Raw genomic sequence first — 16,808 nt, forward strand, 5'->3', positions numbered from 1 at the left:
GAAAATTGAACTAAGAGAGTTACGTCTGCAAAACACTCTGATCATTCCACGTAGGTGACCATCTTCAGGTGCTAAGCAATGGCCTCTACAAAAGCATTTGGCATATAGGGCTACGCTCAACTCTGAGAGGACTCGACTATCAATTGCTCGCTTACATAGTCTTGGTATGGGTGAGAAAATGGGAACTGAAAAGGAGCTTGTGGATGATCAACATCCTGAATAATACAAAGAAACCAGCTTCAGAGATTTCTTGAATTTTCTTTCTAATTAATAATGACATTAGAGAAGGGAAGAGCTTGAAGAGTACGCTAAAGATGAGGACATAGAAGACTTGTCACTGAGGGGTAGTTCTTCATCATCTTGATAGAGATCAAGGTGTTTTTGCTCTCTTTATAGCCTGTCATCGTCTTTTCACGAGAATTCTCCAAGTCTTCAGAGAAGGGATAAGGTTGCAGATGCACTAGCTGATTATAGATTAGCTTGAAGTGAGAGTTATAATAGAGTAGGTCAGGTCTTGACACTCATGCTTATTGCTCTGTTAGCATTCTGTCTTCTTCCTTTGATGAGCGCCTTATCGCTAGTAATGTGTCTACAGAAGGGAGTTAACCAATTTGATAATTGGCTTGTGTCAAGGCTCATTGGTAAAAATTTAGTTGTGTGTGCCAATGACAGAGTTTGTGTCGGTACGTAGCTTTGGTTATTTGTTGGGTTTTTGCAGGACAGGCTAAATCAATCTCTTCTGGAAAAATCCATCTGGTAGATTTACATCATAGATCGACCAAGTTGAGATCCGAAAAAAATTGCCGAAGCTTGCCCTTGTATTTGGCAATAGATAATTCAAAATTAAATGTAAACCGTTAATTTAAAAACAAAGGCCCAAATTATGTATGGAAAAACAAAAGGGGAGGTGAAGGCAACAAATCAGAGAAACAGATTCTCCCCAATCCATGCCTTTTCCCTTGAACTTGCCAACGCACAATTAAAACTAGAAAACAGAAACTATTCTTCCATTTCTGTGCTTAGAGTAACAATCTCTCTTTCCCATTCTTCTCATCCTCTGTATTTTTTCTATTACTAGTGCATAATTTAAGAAGCTAAAAAGAAAAGATATGTATCGATCAGCGAGCTGGACCAGGATTGCAGATGATTACTTCCTTCACTCATCGCAAAATGGGGCAGGAGGGATGAGAATTACATCTTCAGCGGAAGAGAATGAACTACCAGCTTATGATCCAATCACGGAAATGGCAAAGAAGGAAAAACGTAATAAGTTTGCTGAGAATGCCGTGCATGTTATTCCTTTTGTGCTGATGCTTTGTGCCTTTATTTTATGGTTCTTTTCCAATCCAGGTAACTCATTATCTTCTTCTCAAGGCCTAGTCTAGGCAATCCAACAGGAATAGAAATCATGGCAATTAATAAGATCAAAATTAACGGGATCTTAATTTAAGTGAATCTTCTGATGATTGGCAGATGTGGAGGTGGGAATTAAAACGGATTCCATAGCAGCAAGAATTGAAGGGTTGACGATCGAAGGAGACATTGATACTGACAGTGACGGTACACAAACAGGGTTTTTACCAATTGATTCGGTAGATTTGGATGGCTCCAGAAGAACAACAGATGATAAAATTTCCAGGAAATTGGCAAAGAAAACTTAATGATGGAGTTATCTTTCTTTGAGTAACGAATTTCGCAGAAGAAATGGCAATTTTATTTTTGTGGACTTTCATTTTCAGACCCCATTTGCTTTATAATTTTTTATTTTTTCAATCAAATCTGAGTGCACAATGCTCTTATGAGAATTATTTGCACTTTTCCTAAAGCATATATGCCGTTTTTGATATTTCTATGGCATATATCTCATATTTACTACTGAACTGAGTTCAAGAACATGAATGCTAAATCTTCTATATTGTGATTTTTTAAGTTTCAGCAATGCATACATTAACGCGGACGAATCAAATTGGAATGTGCATTTGGGGGCAAATTATTAGATACTCCTGATTTTGGTACTCGTGCATTCTTACTTAAAGAACTGTGTGATTTGTGGGTCTTATACTATTAAATTTAAAAAATAATTTTTTTATAAATAATAAATATATTATTTCCAATAATTTGTGTGGCATTTTGATTATAGAAATAATGTAATGGATTGAGTTTAAGTGTTAATCAACACGACATTTGAGGAAATACAGTGATTACAAGTTTGCAACCATATTTTAAAGAAAATAAATAATATTGTGCCAAAAAAAAATACTCGAAGTTTAATTTAAAAATCTTATTTCATATTTTAAAGAAAATAAATAATATTGTGCACAAAATATAAATAATATTGTAGCTCTTAATTAGAAAAATATTTTTTATTAATTAATTTTTTTAATGTTCTAAATATTAAAAAAATATAAAAATATTTTTCTACACATGATTTTTACAAATATAAACAAATAAAGTCTAAATATATGATTCTTTCAGCGTAGTTTAATAAAATGAGAGTATTTTACAAATATAAAAAAAAATTAAGATAAAAACATTTAAACTATATAAGAAACTTTTAATTATTATTTTAAAATTGAGATAATGATCTAATGAAATGTTCTCAACAATATATTTAGCTAATTATACCTAATTAGTGCCTTCTTATTAAAAAAAAAACATACACTTGATTACGTTTATTTAAAATTGTAATTCTATATTCTTTTGATAAAATTGTGAATTTAATATACTTTTTAAAAAAATATTATGTTAAATATTATAAAATTATTTTTAAAATTTGTTTAATTATTTTGCAATTTTATAATTAAATTATATTATATGTAATTTAAAATTAATTTTTAATAAAAATATTTAAAATTATAATTTTCTTATTAATTTAAATAATAATGTCAATAATATTTTCGGGATGAATATGAAAACAAATAAAATAAAAATATGGGCCAGCTGTTGTATCAGAGGTACTCGTTGTATAATTGTATTCGTGTAATTTAAGGCGCGATTTGGACGGCCCAGATTTACAAACATAACACTGCTCCGAATTTGTCGGTCTCATCACCACTCCATTCCACTTACTAAACTCTCTGCCCTTCTTTCTACCGCTTGTTTACTAAAATCCCATTTTTGTTCTCTCTCTCTCTTGCCCGACTCGGTTTCATCTGCAAGTTCCAATTCACTTCCCGCCTGGACCGGCCCGGTCCCGGTCGTCTTCACCATCATGAATCCTGAATAGTAAGTCCGCTAGATCTTACGCTCTCTGTCAATTTCTACTTTTAACTTATCGAGATCTGCGTTGCCTTTCCCTTCTGATTCATGTTATGATTTAGTTAGTTTTTCTGTTTTGTCCTTGGTTTGGATCTGTAATTTTCTAAGTATTTAACTATAATTTTTATGTCTAATTTTTGGTTTTATACTTCAATTCAATTACTTGATTTTGATTCCCTTTATTTCAGAAATGGCTAAACCTTAACTTACTGTTAACTTCACCTAGCTTTGACATTTTTTTAGATCTCAAACTGTTTGGATTGCCATTTTTCTCTTCAGATAGATTCTTGTGATAATTTTGCCTTTTTTTTTTTGTTCTTTTTCTAAATTTATGTTGTTTTGGGGAGCAGTGACTATCTGTTCAAGCTTTTACTGATTGGAGACTCTGGAGTTGGCAAATCGTGTCTTCTTCTGAGGTTTGCGGTAAGCTTAACCCTCTTTCCTTTTTTCCTTTTTAGGTTTCCTCTTCAGTTAGTAGTAGTTGTTATGGAGCGTAATTGCTTTTTATCTGTTTTACTGATTGAAGGGAAAAATTTTTTCCCCCCTCCCATATTTATATCACTTGGTATCAGTTGTGCAAATTGATTCTTCATCTTTTTTTTTTTTTTTTTTTTTTTTTTTTGGAATGTCTTGTCCCGGGAGGGGATAGGGGCTTGTTGATTAGTCTATAACCAGTGTAGCCTATTGGTAGCATTAGGCAACTTAACAGTTAGTAGATCTCTTCTGCTTGGATTTTTGAATAAATTTTCAAACATTACCATCTAGTTAAATACATATTCTCTAGTTATTTTTGTACTTGAGATTCTAGTTTTTTTTTTTTAATTTTTTTTACGATACTTAGCTCTGTAAATGCTCTTTCCAGTAGGATTGTGAGTAGGCAATAATAAGTAAACCTTTGATAAAATGAAGTAGGTAATTAATAGGTAATTAACTGATTTTGTGCAATAACAGATTATTGAAATTCTTAAACTGTAGGAAAATGAGATTTAGATTATTGAAAGATTGCTAGAAGTTGTTGCACTAGGTGCGTTATAAAATCCAGCAGAAATTACTAAAATTATTGAGTCTTAGTGAAATAATGCGTTGACTCAAGGTATCAATTTACATTCTTTCTGATTGCTGAGCACACTGAAGCTTAGTGTACTATGGATTATTTTGTTTATTTTTCTTGAGCTGACTGTTACCCTTATTTATGCAAATTTACTGATTCTCTCTTTTGAACAGGATGATTCATATCTGGACAGTTACATCAGCACAATTGGAGTTGACTTTGTAAGCATTTTGAAAAATGTGGATTCATACAAATTTTACTTAGATTTAAACATATGACTGATTATTTAGTTGATTTTGTATTCCATAGAAAATTCGCACTGTAGAGCAAGATGGGAAGACCATTAAACTTCAAATTGTGAGATTCACTTTCTCTGTTTCTTTTGGCTGCATAATTATGTTTCCGTTTCTTCTTGGTGTGGGAGTAGATTAGATTAGTGTTCTGTGGAAATCTAATTTAGTCAAACAGGCAGAATATTTTTGTCTTCTGCTCCTTTTGGTCGGATGTGTCTTTTATTTTTCATCTATCTGTCATTTGCAATCATTTTTAACATCTTTGCTTTGGGCTTATTAATTGAAAGTAATTAGTGGAGCATGATGTAAATTTTTATTTATTTGTTTGTTCGTTATTTGCAAATGTCTATAGGTACATGGTGTTAATATCTAAATTTCTTTTGTTTGGTCTCTTATATTTGTCACTGATGTGTTCCCCTTTTACCCTCTGCAGTGGGATACTGCAGGACAAGAACGATTCAGGACAATCACAAGTAGCTATTACCGTGGAGCACATGGCATTATAGTGAGTTTGTCACTCATTTACATTTTTGGCATTGTGCTTGTGGTTTACATGAATATGTTTTCTAATGTTGTCGCATGTGGCAGATAGTTTATGATGTGACAGACCAAGAGAGTTTCAACAACGTTAAGCAATGGTTGAATGAAATTGATCGTTATGCTAGTGAAAATGTAAACAAGCTTTTGGTTGGGAACAAGTGTGATCTCACTGCTAACAAAGTTGTTTCTTATGAAACAGCCAAAGTAAAAACTAAAATCCCTATTATAACCTGTTGCTATATTTGCTTTGATTCAACTAATCAATTCTCTGCTATTCCTCTGGTGTTTTGAAAGGCATTTGCTGATGAAATTGGCATTCCATTCATGGAGACAAGTGCAAAAAATGCTACCAATGTAGAGGAGGCTTTTATGGCAATGGCTGCTGACATCAAGAACAGGTAGTTTTTTGATATATCCTCATTATTTGATTTAGGATTGCAATTTTGAGTTGCCTTCTCATCTATTTTTATATACCCCTCCAGGATGGCAAGTCAACCAGCAGCAAACAATGCAAGGCCACCGACTGTGCAGATACGTGGGCAACCGGTTAACCAGAAGTCTGGATGCTGCTCTTCTTAATTGGCTCTGGACTGACCTCACGTGGCATCATCGGTGCATCCAAATGTGGCTTCTCGGTTGTCCTGGAGTTAGAGACTATTCCCACCTTAAACCATAAAATGATTGCGTCATCAATTGTTCTGCATGCAATTCAAAAGAGTTTGTTTTCTTTTTATTTTATTGTTAATGTCTTGTACAAATTACTCGTTGCTTGATGGTAGTAGATGCTATTGTCATTATTCTCTTCCTACTGTATTCGTAACAAAGTTTTTGAGCCGGTCGTGACCATTGATTTGGGTTAGAGTTTTAGGGGTTAAATTTGCTTGAAGAGCTTGGCCTAACAAAGTTGTTCATTTTCAGTTTTTTTTTTTATTTTTTTTAAAAATATATATATATTTTTTCAAAGGTAACATGAGGTTACGTAGACTTGGGCAGGTTGCAAATAGACTAGTGACCCATCTTATTTATAATTAAATAAGATGGGTCTCTAGTTTGGTTCTCGGATATCCAATGAAATCGACCAGTCCGGTTTGGATGCGAAAAGTATGGTGTTTTTAAGTCGCAAAGCATGAAGTTTAATTTGGACGGTAACCAAACTAAACCCATTCTTAATGCCTGCGGCGGGGCTAGTGCCGTTGGCACAATGTACAACTCGACGCCTCTGCAAAGCAAACATTGCGGTTATCATTGGAGATTTGCCTTGCGGTTATCATTGGAGAAGTGAAGGAAATATAATTTCTCAAGATAGACAACAGATTGAAAAATCTAAATTTTATTTTATTTGTGAGGGGTAACCAAGTTATATATATATATGTATATATATTCTCTAAGTTCTCCTTGTCAAAATAAAATATATACCTCCACATACTCATCAACATAAAAATAAATGGGAGCTCGGCCTCATCCAATCCATCAAACATGCATAGCATATTAAGTTTACAGTCCCAAAATAATAATTTAGTTTACAGCACCAAATCAAATAAACATTTCTAACACATAACATTAATAATTGACAAATATCCTCCAAATTTTTGAGCACAGAGTGAGCGAGTAAAATATCAATTTTAACCATAATCCCTATAACTATCTAAAACTAATGCACCCTATAGAATGAAATGCAACATCAAGAATAAATTCACATCATAGCATCAAAAGGTAATTTGGAGCACTCACACCTGTGTAGTATCAATAATAACATATGGGGTTGGGCTCTTAAATAATCGAGGGTCCCAAAATATTACAGCCCGTGATACCCCAATCCATAGTCCACACCACATCACACGCACGCCAACGCGCGCACACCTCCAAATTAGTTTAACTACATAAATATATGCATATAAGTGATGCATGGGCATGCTTGAACATATAATAATATCGAAATTACAATTAAAATTAATATTATTTTATTACAATCATTTAATAAATTTGACTCAATACAAACAAAGAAAAAGACCAATACGCCCTAAGTCGTGCCAAAAAAATCAGAGTCCTCCCTATACTGACCCCTACCCCCTACCAAAATGGCTCAAAACACACTTCTATATTCACAATCCATATATTAAATTTTAATTTAGTCCTTATTATTGATCATTTTGCATGCCCAAATAAGCTCTAAAAATCTAAAACTTTGTAAAGAATCATAATTTTCTAAGCTACCACGAATATTTTATGGATTTTTAATCCTATTTAAGCACTAGAAAATTACGAAAAAGCAAGGTTCGGGTTTACCTTTGCCAATTCCTTTTCGCAACGCTTCGGGGCGACAATGGGGCTAGCCAAAACCTCGGTCCAATTCGGACTTTTTTCAAAAGTGGTCCGTCTGATTTGAAATTTGGAACAGGCCAAACCCGATCATTAATTGAGGATACCTACACGAGCCCATAACAATTTTCAAAGCTCATTTAATGCAAAATTTGAAATTTATGGAAAGCTCTCGAGTAGATGATTTTAGACACAAGACCCGGTCAATTTTGGGGCGGATCGGGGGATTTGGGGGGAAGCCGAAATGCCATGCCGCGGGGGGGCGGCGCGCAAGCTTCGCTAGGCGCGGGGCGCCGGGGCGGCCCGGGGAGGCCGGGAGGCGGCGGGGGGGGGGGGGGGGGGGAGGCGAGGCGGCAGGGCGGAGGAGAGAGAATACATAGACTCCAAATATATTTTTAGTTTTGGTCTTTAAATAAATTTTTAAAATTTATCAAAGTTTATATTTATCGAACCCGATTTTAAAATCCGAAAAATCTCAAAAATTCCTAAAATTTAAATAAAATTAAAATACCAAAATGCTCATAAAAATTAAAATTTTGGGGTGTTACATTCTTATAAAGCACATGATTATACATTGAGCAGATAAAGTACTTGCTACGCATTTTTCTTCTCTCCAGTTCCACAAAACCTTAACCATAGGGATCTGTTTGGATCTCGCTACAGTCGCCCTCAAATGTCAAGTTCTCCGCATGGAGATGTGAAACACGGATGAACGTGAGAAAGGTTGGGTGGTAGCTCCAGCCGTGAGGGCAAGCTCCAAACTCTATCAAACCTCAAAATGTCCAATATGAACTACCTCTGAAGTGTACACTAGGTCTAACATCATGCACCTTGGCTTCCCCATTTCTGTCAACACAGTAGAAGACCTACTCTTTCTTCCATATAGTGCCTCATAGGGTGCCATCCTATATCTGAATGGTAATCGTTGTTGTGTGTGAAAAACCGAAGTGAATCAGGCCCCTCCCGATATATTATGAATGCGTTTCTCGAATGTAGCCCGGCATATCTACAGTGAGCCGACGGTCAAGCGGTCTACAATTACCCATATCGAATCATATCCTCGCGTGAGTACGAGCAACCACACACAAAATCCATAGTGATCATTTGATAGAGAGCTCTTGCCTTTTCCCACGGTCTCTCGTGTTCAAACTTCACCTTCCGACAAGTCAAGCACTTGGACACAAAGTCCGCTATGTCTCTCTTCATGCCATTCCACCAATAGCTATCTTTCACATCATGGTACATCTTGGTGGAACGTAGTGTGCCTCTTGCATGATTTCATTCACATATCCTAGAACCTTGCACTAGGGCACCATCATTGGCAAATCCAAACTCACCACCTTCACTTCTATAATCTTCATCGCTTAAACTCTAACTCTGTCCCTCAGTCCGGCTCACCGAAAAGTGAGCCAACAATAAAGATCTAGGATTAAACCTTGATCCATCAACTCATGTACTTAACATTGGCCTTCCTGTGGTGGTTGGATGGTGCAATCATAGTCTTTCGAAGCTCCATCCATCTCCTCTGTCTCAAGTTTAAATCTCGCACACTTCACCATACGTAGTGTCTCTAGATCTTTAGTGCAAAGATTCTAAGCCAACTCTGGGCGTCACAATACACACTGTATCCTTCACCACTCACAGTAGTGTCAAATGAATGGAACATTCTTTAGTTAGGGGCCCGCAGGGAGAAAATCTTGTACAAAACGCTCGGTGGCAAACCTAAACCAAAAAAAAACTCAACCTCGCTTGTATCGTGTAGGCCTAAAATCGCCTCAATTTTCTTGGGATCCACTTGAATGCCGTCACTAGAAACCACGTGTCCCAAGAATGAGATGCTTTCTAGCCAAAATTCACATTTTAAAAATTTGGCATATAAATACCATCTTCAAGTACACGTGTTCTTCCTAAATGTCATCTATGAACACGATGACCATCAAGTCCATGAAGCATTAGTGAGTCCAAAAGACATCAACAAGAACTCATAATGACCATATCTTGTCACCGTCCTCGAGCCTCATTAAAGAATCTAGCTCCTTGGGTGATCAAACAAATCATCGATCCATAACCTCAATGACCCATCCTTCTTTCTCACAAATAAAACAGAGCGCCCCAAGGTGAAGTGCCAACATCAATGCAAAACTCTATTTCCCTTCTGTGGGCAACAAGAAGACATCCATAAATTCTCGACACACAGAACATTTTCCATCTCACCAATGCCAAATACCCTTGGCATCCACGCCTCAACATTTTTCTAGCACTAATTGCGACACCCAAATTATATGGAGCCACGCACCATCAAAGCTAAATTCTTCCACACCGTATGTGGAAATACACCAAGTGGCATAGTGAGTTGCCAACCAATCCATCCCCAAAATTACATCAAAATCCATTCTTGGTAGAGGAACGAGGATCTTTCCATCCACTACCACCGGACTACCCGAAAAATCATGTCTACATCTATGTTGTCACTGACATCCTAAGGTTGTAGGGTTTCTACCCAACCTCATGGCAAACGAGACAAATGAGTGCGTAGCACGGATCTATCAAAACACGAGCCTCATGAATACCGCCACAAAACGCATTTGGAAGCGAGCATCCCCGAAAGTGACACAGTTGGCCACACAGCATACTCTCTCCCCATCAAACAAGGTAGAACCCTACCTTTGTTTTTCTATTCATCTACGGCACTGCCTCTCTGAAGCTTTACGCTAAAGCGATTAATATTCCACAAACTAAGCTCATGTCAAACCCTCCATCCGGGGTAACACGTAGTCATTCATCCATTGTCTAGGCATAAGCCCCATGACATGCTGCATACACTCTATCAATCTTCTATTAGTCCATCATAAGTACCGTGCACCAACTTTAAATTTATGATTTGTTTGTGAGGATGGACCATATCTTGCGCCATCATGTCGATGGTTCTAAAGACTTATCGTGGTAGCCGCTTCTTTTGCTGCGAGCTCTGCCCTCCTACCCCTCCTCTCCGCGGCGCCTCAAATTTAAAACGCACATTACACAACTATAGACTCATATTTATACACAATATATTTTTTCGCATGTGACTACACTTTAGACAACATTCCCTAAGAACTGGAGGCCCGTAGTAGCCCTACTGCTCATTTAAGGCCCATTGGGCCCAATTTCAAGAAAACAAGCGGACACAACCAAATGGACTTTCCAACGGGTCCAACGGTTTTGACTCAAACACAATATATAGTCATTTGGGAGCTCACCTCCCTCCACATACTCATCAACATAAAATAAATGGGAGCTCGGCCCTCATCCAATCCGTCAAACATGCATAGCATATTAAGTTTACAGGTCCAAAATAATAATTTAGTTTACAGACCCAAAACAAATAAACATTTCTAGCACATGCGGAAATTCTAAGATTTAACTAGTTTACACAAACATTAATAATTTACCTGCGAGGTAGAAAGCATGTTAACCTCAAAGAAATATCCTCCTGTGGCCTTTAATAATTTTTGAGAGTAAAATATCAATTTTAACCATAATCCCTATAACTATCTAAAACTAATGCAGAATGAAATGCAACATCATAAATTCACATCATAGCATCAAAAGGTAATTTGGAGCACTCACACACGTATCAATCATAACATATGGGAGCCGATCCTATACATCTCTCTTAAATCCAACCCGGTGCAATTACTCATCCATAGTCTACACCACATCACACGCACGCCAACGCATGCACACCGCCAAATTACCACAACAACATCCATGGCACATCAATGAATGCAACATAAATCGTGCCTAGAGTTTAACTACATAAATATATGCATATAAGTGATGCATGGGCATGCTTGAACATATAATAATATCGAAATTACAATTAAAATTAATATTCTACTCACGGACTTTGATTTATTACAATCATTTAATAAATTTGACTCAATACAAACAAAGAAAAAGACCAATACGTCTCCTACCCAACCCGCAAATGGCTCAAAACACACTTCTATATTCACAATCCATATATAATCATATCACAGCCCCTCTGGACCCATCAAATCATCCATCACAATACGCAAAATTTCAATTTAGTCCTTATTATTGATCATTTTTGCAAAAGCGCCCAAATAAGTTCTAAAAATTCTAAAACTTTGCCATATTACTAGGCTATTGCAAAAGAATCATAATTTTCTAAGCTACCACGAATATTTTATGGATTTTTAATCCTATTTAAGCACTAGAAAATTACGAAAAAGCAAGGTTTTGCCAATTCCGACTTGAGACGCGCTCGGGACCGACAATGGGGCTAGCCAAAACCTCATTTCCACGAATCGAGGATACGCCCATAACACGGGGTTAGTACATAAATTTTTCAGAATTTTCTAAGCTCATTTAATGCTCGGAAAAACTGCGAAGTTAGTGGGACCTCCTCAAAGCCGGAAAAATTCGAAATTTATGTCGTTGCGAAGCTCTCGAATGGAGCGTGATGGTAGCCTAAAGTCGAAATGGGCTAAAAACTTAAGCTCTCAGTAGATGATTTTAGACACAAGAGAGGAGAGAGAAAGAGAGAGAAAAGGAAGAAAGAAAAAGGGAAGAAGGAAAAAAATTTTGAATTTTTAAAATTTTCAGAAACTCAAAAATATGTAGACTCCAAATATATTTTTAGTTTTGCCACGTGGTCTTTAAATAAATTTTTAAAATTCATCAAATTTTTAAAATCCGAAAAATCTCAAAAAAATTCCTAAAATTTAAATAAAATTAAAATACCAAAATGCTCATAAAAATTAAAATTTTGGGGTGTTACACAAACAATAACTAAAATTTCTTATATCACACTAATGGGACCGGATGCCTTGGTCGATATCTTGCCCCATGTAGGGATTTAGGAGGTGGTCCGGTTTTAAGGTCCAGCTCTGGAGCGTCTACTTTTTCAGTCGATGGACCTTCTTGCGAAAAGATGAGTGGAAATGATCTTGGCGTAGGAATGCCAGAAGTGTGGGCTGCAAGAGGTGCATAAGTAGCAAAGCTTGCAGGGCCCTTAGGGGTGAAAGGGTAGCCTAACCCTGTATAATTATAATTCATTATATGGACGAAAGGTGCAGCTAGGATGGTTTTAGCGTCCACAGAGTTCTGCCCATTGCCGGGGAATACTTGCTGTAAAAACATGGAAAATTTGATATATTGGTCAAAGAGAAAATTTAAGGAGAACTTGGTTCTGCAACAAAAAATTTGCTACTTCAAAAAGTTCAGGGAACAAATCTAGCTTAAAATATGTAAATAAACTATTTATTTCACTGCTTAAACATGCCATGTCCTGTCAACAATCGAGTGTCAAGATATTGCTGAAGGTTGCATGTAGAGCCGTATTTTAGGGTTGCCACCTAGAAAATCTAGGGGCACTATGTCAGAATTCACATAAAAGTAAAACTCCAAAACATTTCTTCTTAATTCAACTTATGCCAGATACAGGGTTCTGGAGATCACATTTGAACTACCCTTATTCCTTGAAGTAGACCTTCTAGTAAATCCTGAAATTAAATTTTCCTAAGGAGCTACAGAGATCACAATGTGCATATAAAAGCCACTGGATGGGCTGTAAACTGTGTCATCACATCTTATTGAAAATCAACAAGTACAATTTCATCAAAATGCATTTTTACCATGTATGGGATACAAAGTTTATTCGTGACACCACTAGTTACAAATGTAGGATCAACAACTGGATTATCCAAGCAGAGATGAGGGAATCGGTTCATAATCTGAGCTGGGGTAAGAGCCTGTAACCTCAGGAGAAACCAATATGATTAATAAATTCTGTCAACTATTATGCATAAAGTTGCTTGCTGGCAGATGGAATTTACATGTGACAGGATTTCAGTAGTCTTCTTCATTGGCGAAGCTGAAGATTTACCAGCCTGTCTTAATGCCTGTGGATTTACCTGTGATGAAGTGTTAGAAGGCAAATTTGGGAGCTCCTGCGATGCCAGAACCTGAAAGGTTATCACTCTGTTCACATATAATGCAAGGAAATGCATTTTACCAGCGCATGCTGAGAAAAACATACTGATTCTTTGAGTGTCATATCAAAGAGACTTGATCTACGCTTCTTCTTATCGGCTGAAGCCTGTCTCAGATAAAACTTCTGAGCATGACTAGCGACCTGCGTTGGGGTCCAAGTGGTCACAAAATTCTTTGAAATGCCTCTCCAATCACCTTTCCCAAGCTTCTTCAAGCCAGCTAAAAAGGTTCGATGTTCCTCCTCAGTCCAGGGCTTCCCTGAGCAAAGAAAAAGTATAGTCCAAGATGTCAACAGAAACATTAATAACCCATTGATGCAGAAATGAAATATTGTCTACAGAAGAAATAATGGAAATTGTCAGAGGCATCAACTTAATCTTTTATTACGGAATTATCAACCAATTAATTATTTTCAACGTCAAACAACTTCAACCTGTTCTTGGACATCATATACCATGATTATATAGTGCAGATATTAATGGGATGTGCCCATTTTGCCAGAGAACAATCCATTAATATAACAAGCAAATCTACTCTTGGAAGTTATTGCTCGCTTCAACCCAATTAGTTACACGTGGTCTAATTGATTTGAGATGGAGTGGGATTATTAGGGGACAGAAATATAATTGTATAGCCTGGGCCACATCCCAAAATAGGGGGAAAAAAACTCTGCTTCAAGGAGATAATTAAAGGAATTGCATAATTACTTAATCTGCAGAGGATCTTGATTGTCTGTGATATTTACTAGACATATAAGAAGACTTGATGGAAACTGAAATCAAGTGGACCCAACACCAAAACAAAAATTTTGATGAAAAACTACAAACAAATGAAGAGACAGAGAGCACTTTAGATTATTCACTAAACATATAATATGAAATGCAGGAGTCCAAATGTACCAAGAAGTCCAATGGAATTTTAACTTCAAAAAGAAGTCGTAGACCATGCATCTTTTGCATTCATCAGAACCTGTATCAAATACCTTGGAAACACCAGAGAAATACATAGATCAAAACAGAACAACAAATACTGAAAAAAAATAAAGGAATTTCATATAGAAGGCAAACAACAAAACATGTCCCAATCCCATCACATCGACCAATTTCCATTGGAACACGCACCACCACAACCCGAAAGAAAGAAAGAGGAAGTGATACCAGCCATTGGATCTACACTCAACATACACTTCCCACTGTTACAGCAGTGATATGATTTTCTTCTACGCTGGTTGTTTAATTTGAGCAAATTAATCGCACTATAAGTCTTAATTAAGTTTTAGATCTATATAAAGCCAAGGGCATGAGGCCAATATCAAGCAATCTGGATCGCCAGGAAAAAATGTGGGTATTATTGGGATAAATTTTTTCAAACAGTCACTTAATTTTATTAATTATTTTATTTCATTCACTACACTTTAATTTATTTTAATAAAATCTCCTTTTTTTTTTATTAGTAGCTACTTAATTCAGAATCAGATAAAATTTTTGGTAAAACTTCTATATGATATGTCTTACGTGATTTTGAATCATACAAAATTTATTTTATTATCAGGTCAGATAAAAAAAAATTAATTATAGAAAAATTTATAATTTGATCATTGAGTTTTATCTTATTACTTTAATTTTTAAATTTTATACTATATCATATTTTAGTTCCTGAAATTTTAAAAAAATTAATTATTTAATCTCTGAATTTTGCACTTATTAACTTTAATTCCAGTAATTTTAATATATATAATAATTTAGTCCTTTTGTTGATTTATTAAATTACTGTAAATATTAAAATTATATGAACTAAATTATTTTATAAATAAAATTTAAAAAAATAAATAATTCATTTTTTAAAATTTATAGATTAAAGTGTAATATAGAACAAAACCTAAAAACTAAATTATAAATTTTTCTTAATTTTATCTGCATGCTACTTTGTCCATTTACAAATTTCTATATTTATTATTCTAATTTATAATTTCATTTTTTATATGTAAATTTTTTATTAATTTTTCATTTATAATATAATATTATCAGAATATATTGATTGTTAATAACTAATTAAATTTAACTATTTATTGTCATAATATAAAATTAGCATGATTATGTTTTATTCATAATTAATTAACGTTGATTTATATTTTTTTAATTTTTTTATATGTTTAATTTGTTAATCTAAATAAAATTGGATTGTATTTTTTAAAATTATCTTCTTAAGTTTTATTATTTATATATTTTAAGGTTTCTTTAACTCTACTTCATATATATTTTATTCTAGTGATTAATATTGGAATTGTCCTATTAGTTGTTCCATCATTTTTAGATTTTTTTTTATTTGTTGCTTTAAAATTTAGATTGGAGTTGTATTAACTATCAAATAAAACATATAATTTTTGCAAGTGTTTAATTATTTTTGGTTCAATTTTAATTTTATATTTATATATTTAATCAACTAATTTTGTTTTTTAAAATTTGTTTTAATATTTTTGTTTTGTAATTATATATATATATATACACACTAGAAGAATATTATTTACTTGACAATTTTAATTTCATGTATTTTTATTTTCCTCCATATAGCAGAATAAAAATCAAAATAAATAGATAAATTTAACTTAATTCATATTAAATTTATTTTTCTTATATGTATTGAGCAATTTATTTTTAATTTTTTATTAGTGCATTAGAATTTTAATTCTTGTTGAAATCACTTTTGTCTTTATTGAAATTATATTTTTAAAAATTTTCATAATTCTTATTTAATATTAATTTTTTGGAAGTGAATGTCAAACTTTTATATTAAAAAATTTAAACAAATAAAAAATCTTTTTAAAAAGATATTGGTTGAATTTAAATTGAAAGGGAATTTATTAAAATACTTGTTATAATAATGTGGAAATAGATAATAAAAATATTTGAAAATAAAATATAATCCTCACTATACCACAAAATAGATAATACTTGTTATTTATTAATATTTCCAATGTTAGCTTGTGTTGCACATATTATATATATATATATATATATATATATATATATATATATATATATATTCTCAATTAATGGTAAAAAAGAATATATCATAATGCAAATCTAATAGAAATATTACTCATCTAATTCTAACATTTTCAAGGTAAAGTAGGATTTTAATAAAAAAAAATTTTTCCTCATATTTTATTAGATGATAATTTATACATACATATATTTATTTTTTCAATTTTTTGATTTAATTATATTTTTTATGATATTGTATTTATAATATTATAATTAATATAAATAAGTGATGATATTTTCATCTATTTATTACACTCTAAATATATGATAAAATGATATTTAAAAAATTTCAATATACATTAG

The 16,808-nt window shown here is 33.9% G+C and overlaps 3 protein-coding genes across 3 annotated transcripts; 2 read left to right on the forward strand and 1 right to left on the reverse strand.

Moving 5' to 3' along the window:
• The first annotated feature begins 139 nt into the window (after nt 1-139).
• Nucleotides 140-1,797, forward strand: LOC110663192 (uncharacterized). Its single transcript, XM_021822441.2, has 2 exons — nt 140-1,350; nt 1,474-1,797. Exons 1-2 carry the CDS (start codon nt 1,110-1,112, stop codon nt 1,659-1,661), a joined length of 429 nt encoding a protein of 142 aa, XP_021678133.1. The 5' UTR covers nt 140-1,109; the 3' UTR covers nt 1,662-1,797.
• A 1,221-nt stretch (nt 1,798-3,018) lies between these two features.
• LOC110663205 (GTP-binding protein YPTM2) lies at nt 3,019-5,948 on the forward strand. The gene is made up of 8 exons (XM_021822451.2): nt 3,019-3,225; nt 3,609-3,681; nt 4,483-4,530; nt 4,619-4,666; nt 5,036-5,107; nt 5,191-5,346; nt 5,437-5,540; nt 5,625-5,948. The coding sequence occupies exons 1-8, from the start codon at nt 3,212-3,214 to the stop codon at nt 5,719-5,721; spliced, it is 612 nt and encodes a 203-aa protein (XP_021678143.1). The 5' UTR covers nt 3,019-3,211; the 3' UTR covers nt 5,722-5,948.
• A 6,325-nt stretch (nt 5,949-12,273) lies between these two features.
• LOC110663233 (probable transcription factor At5g61620) lies at nt 12,274-13,841 on the reverse strand. Its single transcript, XM_058133173.1, has 3 exons — nt 13,508-13,841; nt 13,305-13,433; nt 12,274-12,597 (listed from the first exon to the last, which is right to left on the reverse strand). The coding sequence occupies exons 1-3, from the start codon at nt 13,760-13,762 to the stop codon at nt 12,274-12,276; spliced, it is 708 nt and encodes a 235-aa protein (XP_057989156.1). The 5' UTR covers nt 13,763-13,841.
• Nucleotides 13,842-16,808: the final 2,967 nt, after the last annotated feature.

Source organism: Hevea brasiliensis, chromosome 13 (assembly GCF_030052815.1).
Source record: "Hevea brasiliensis isolate MT/VB/25A 57/8 chromosome 13, ASM3005281v1, whole genome shotgun sequence".
NCBI lineage: Eukaryota > Viridiplantae > Streptophyta > Magnoliopsida > Malpighiales > Euphorbiaceae > Hevea > Hevea brasiliensis.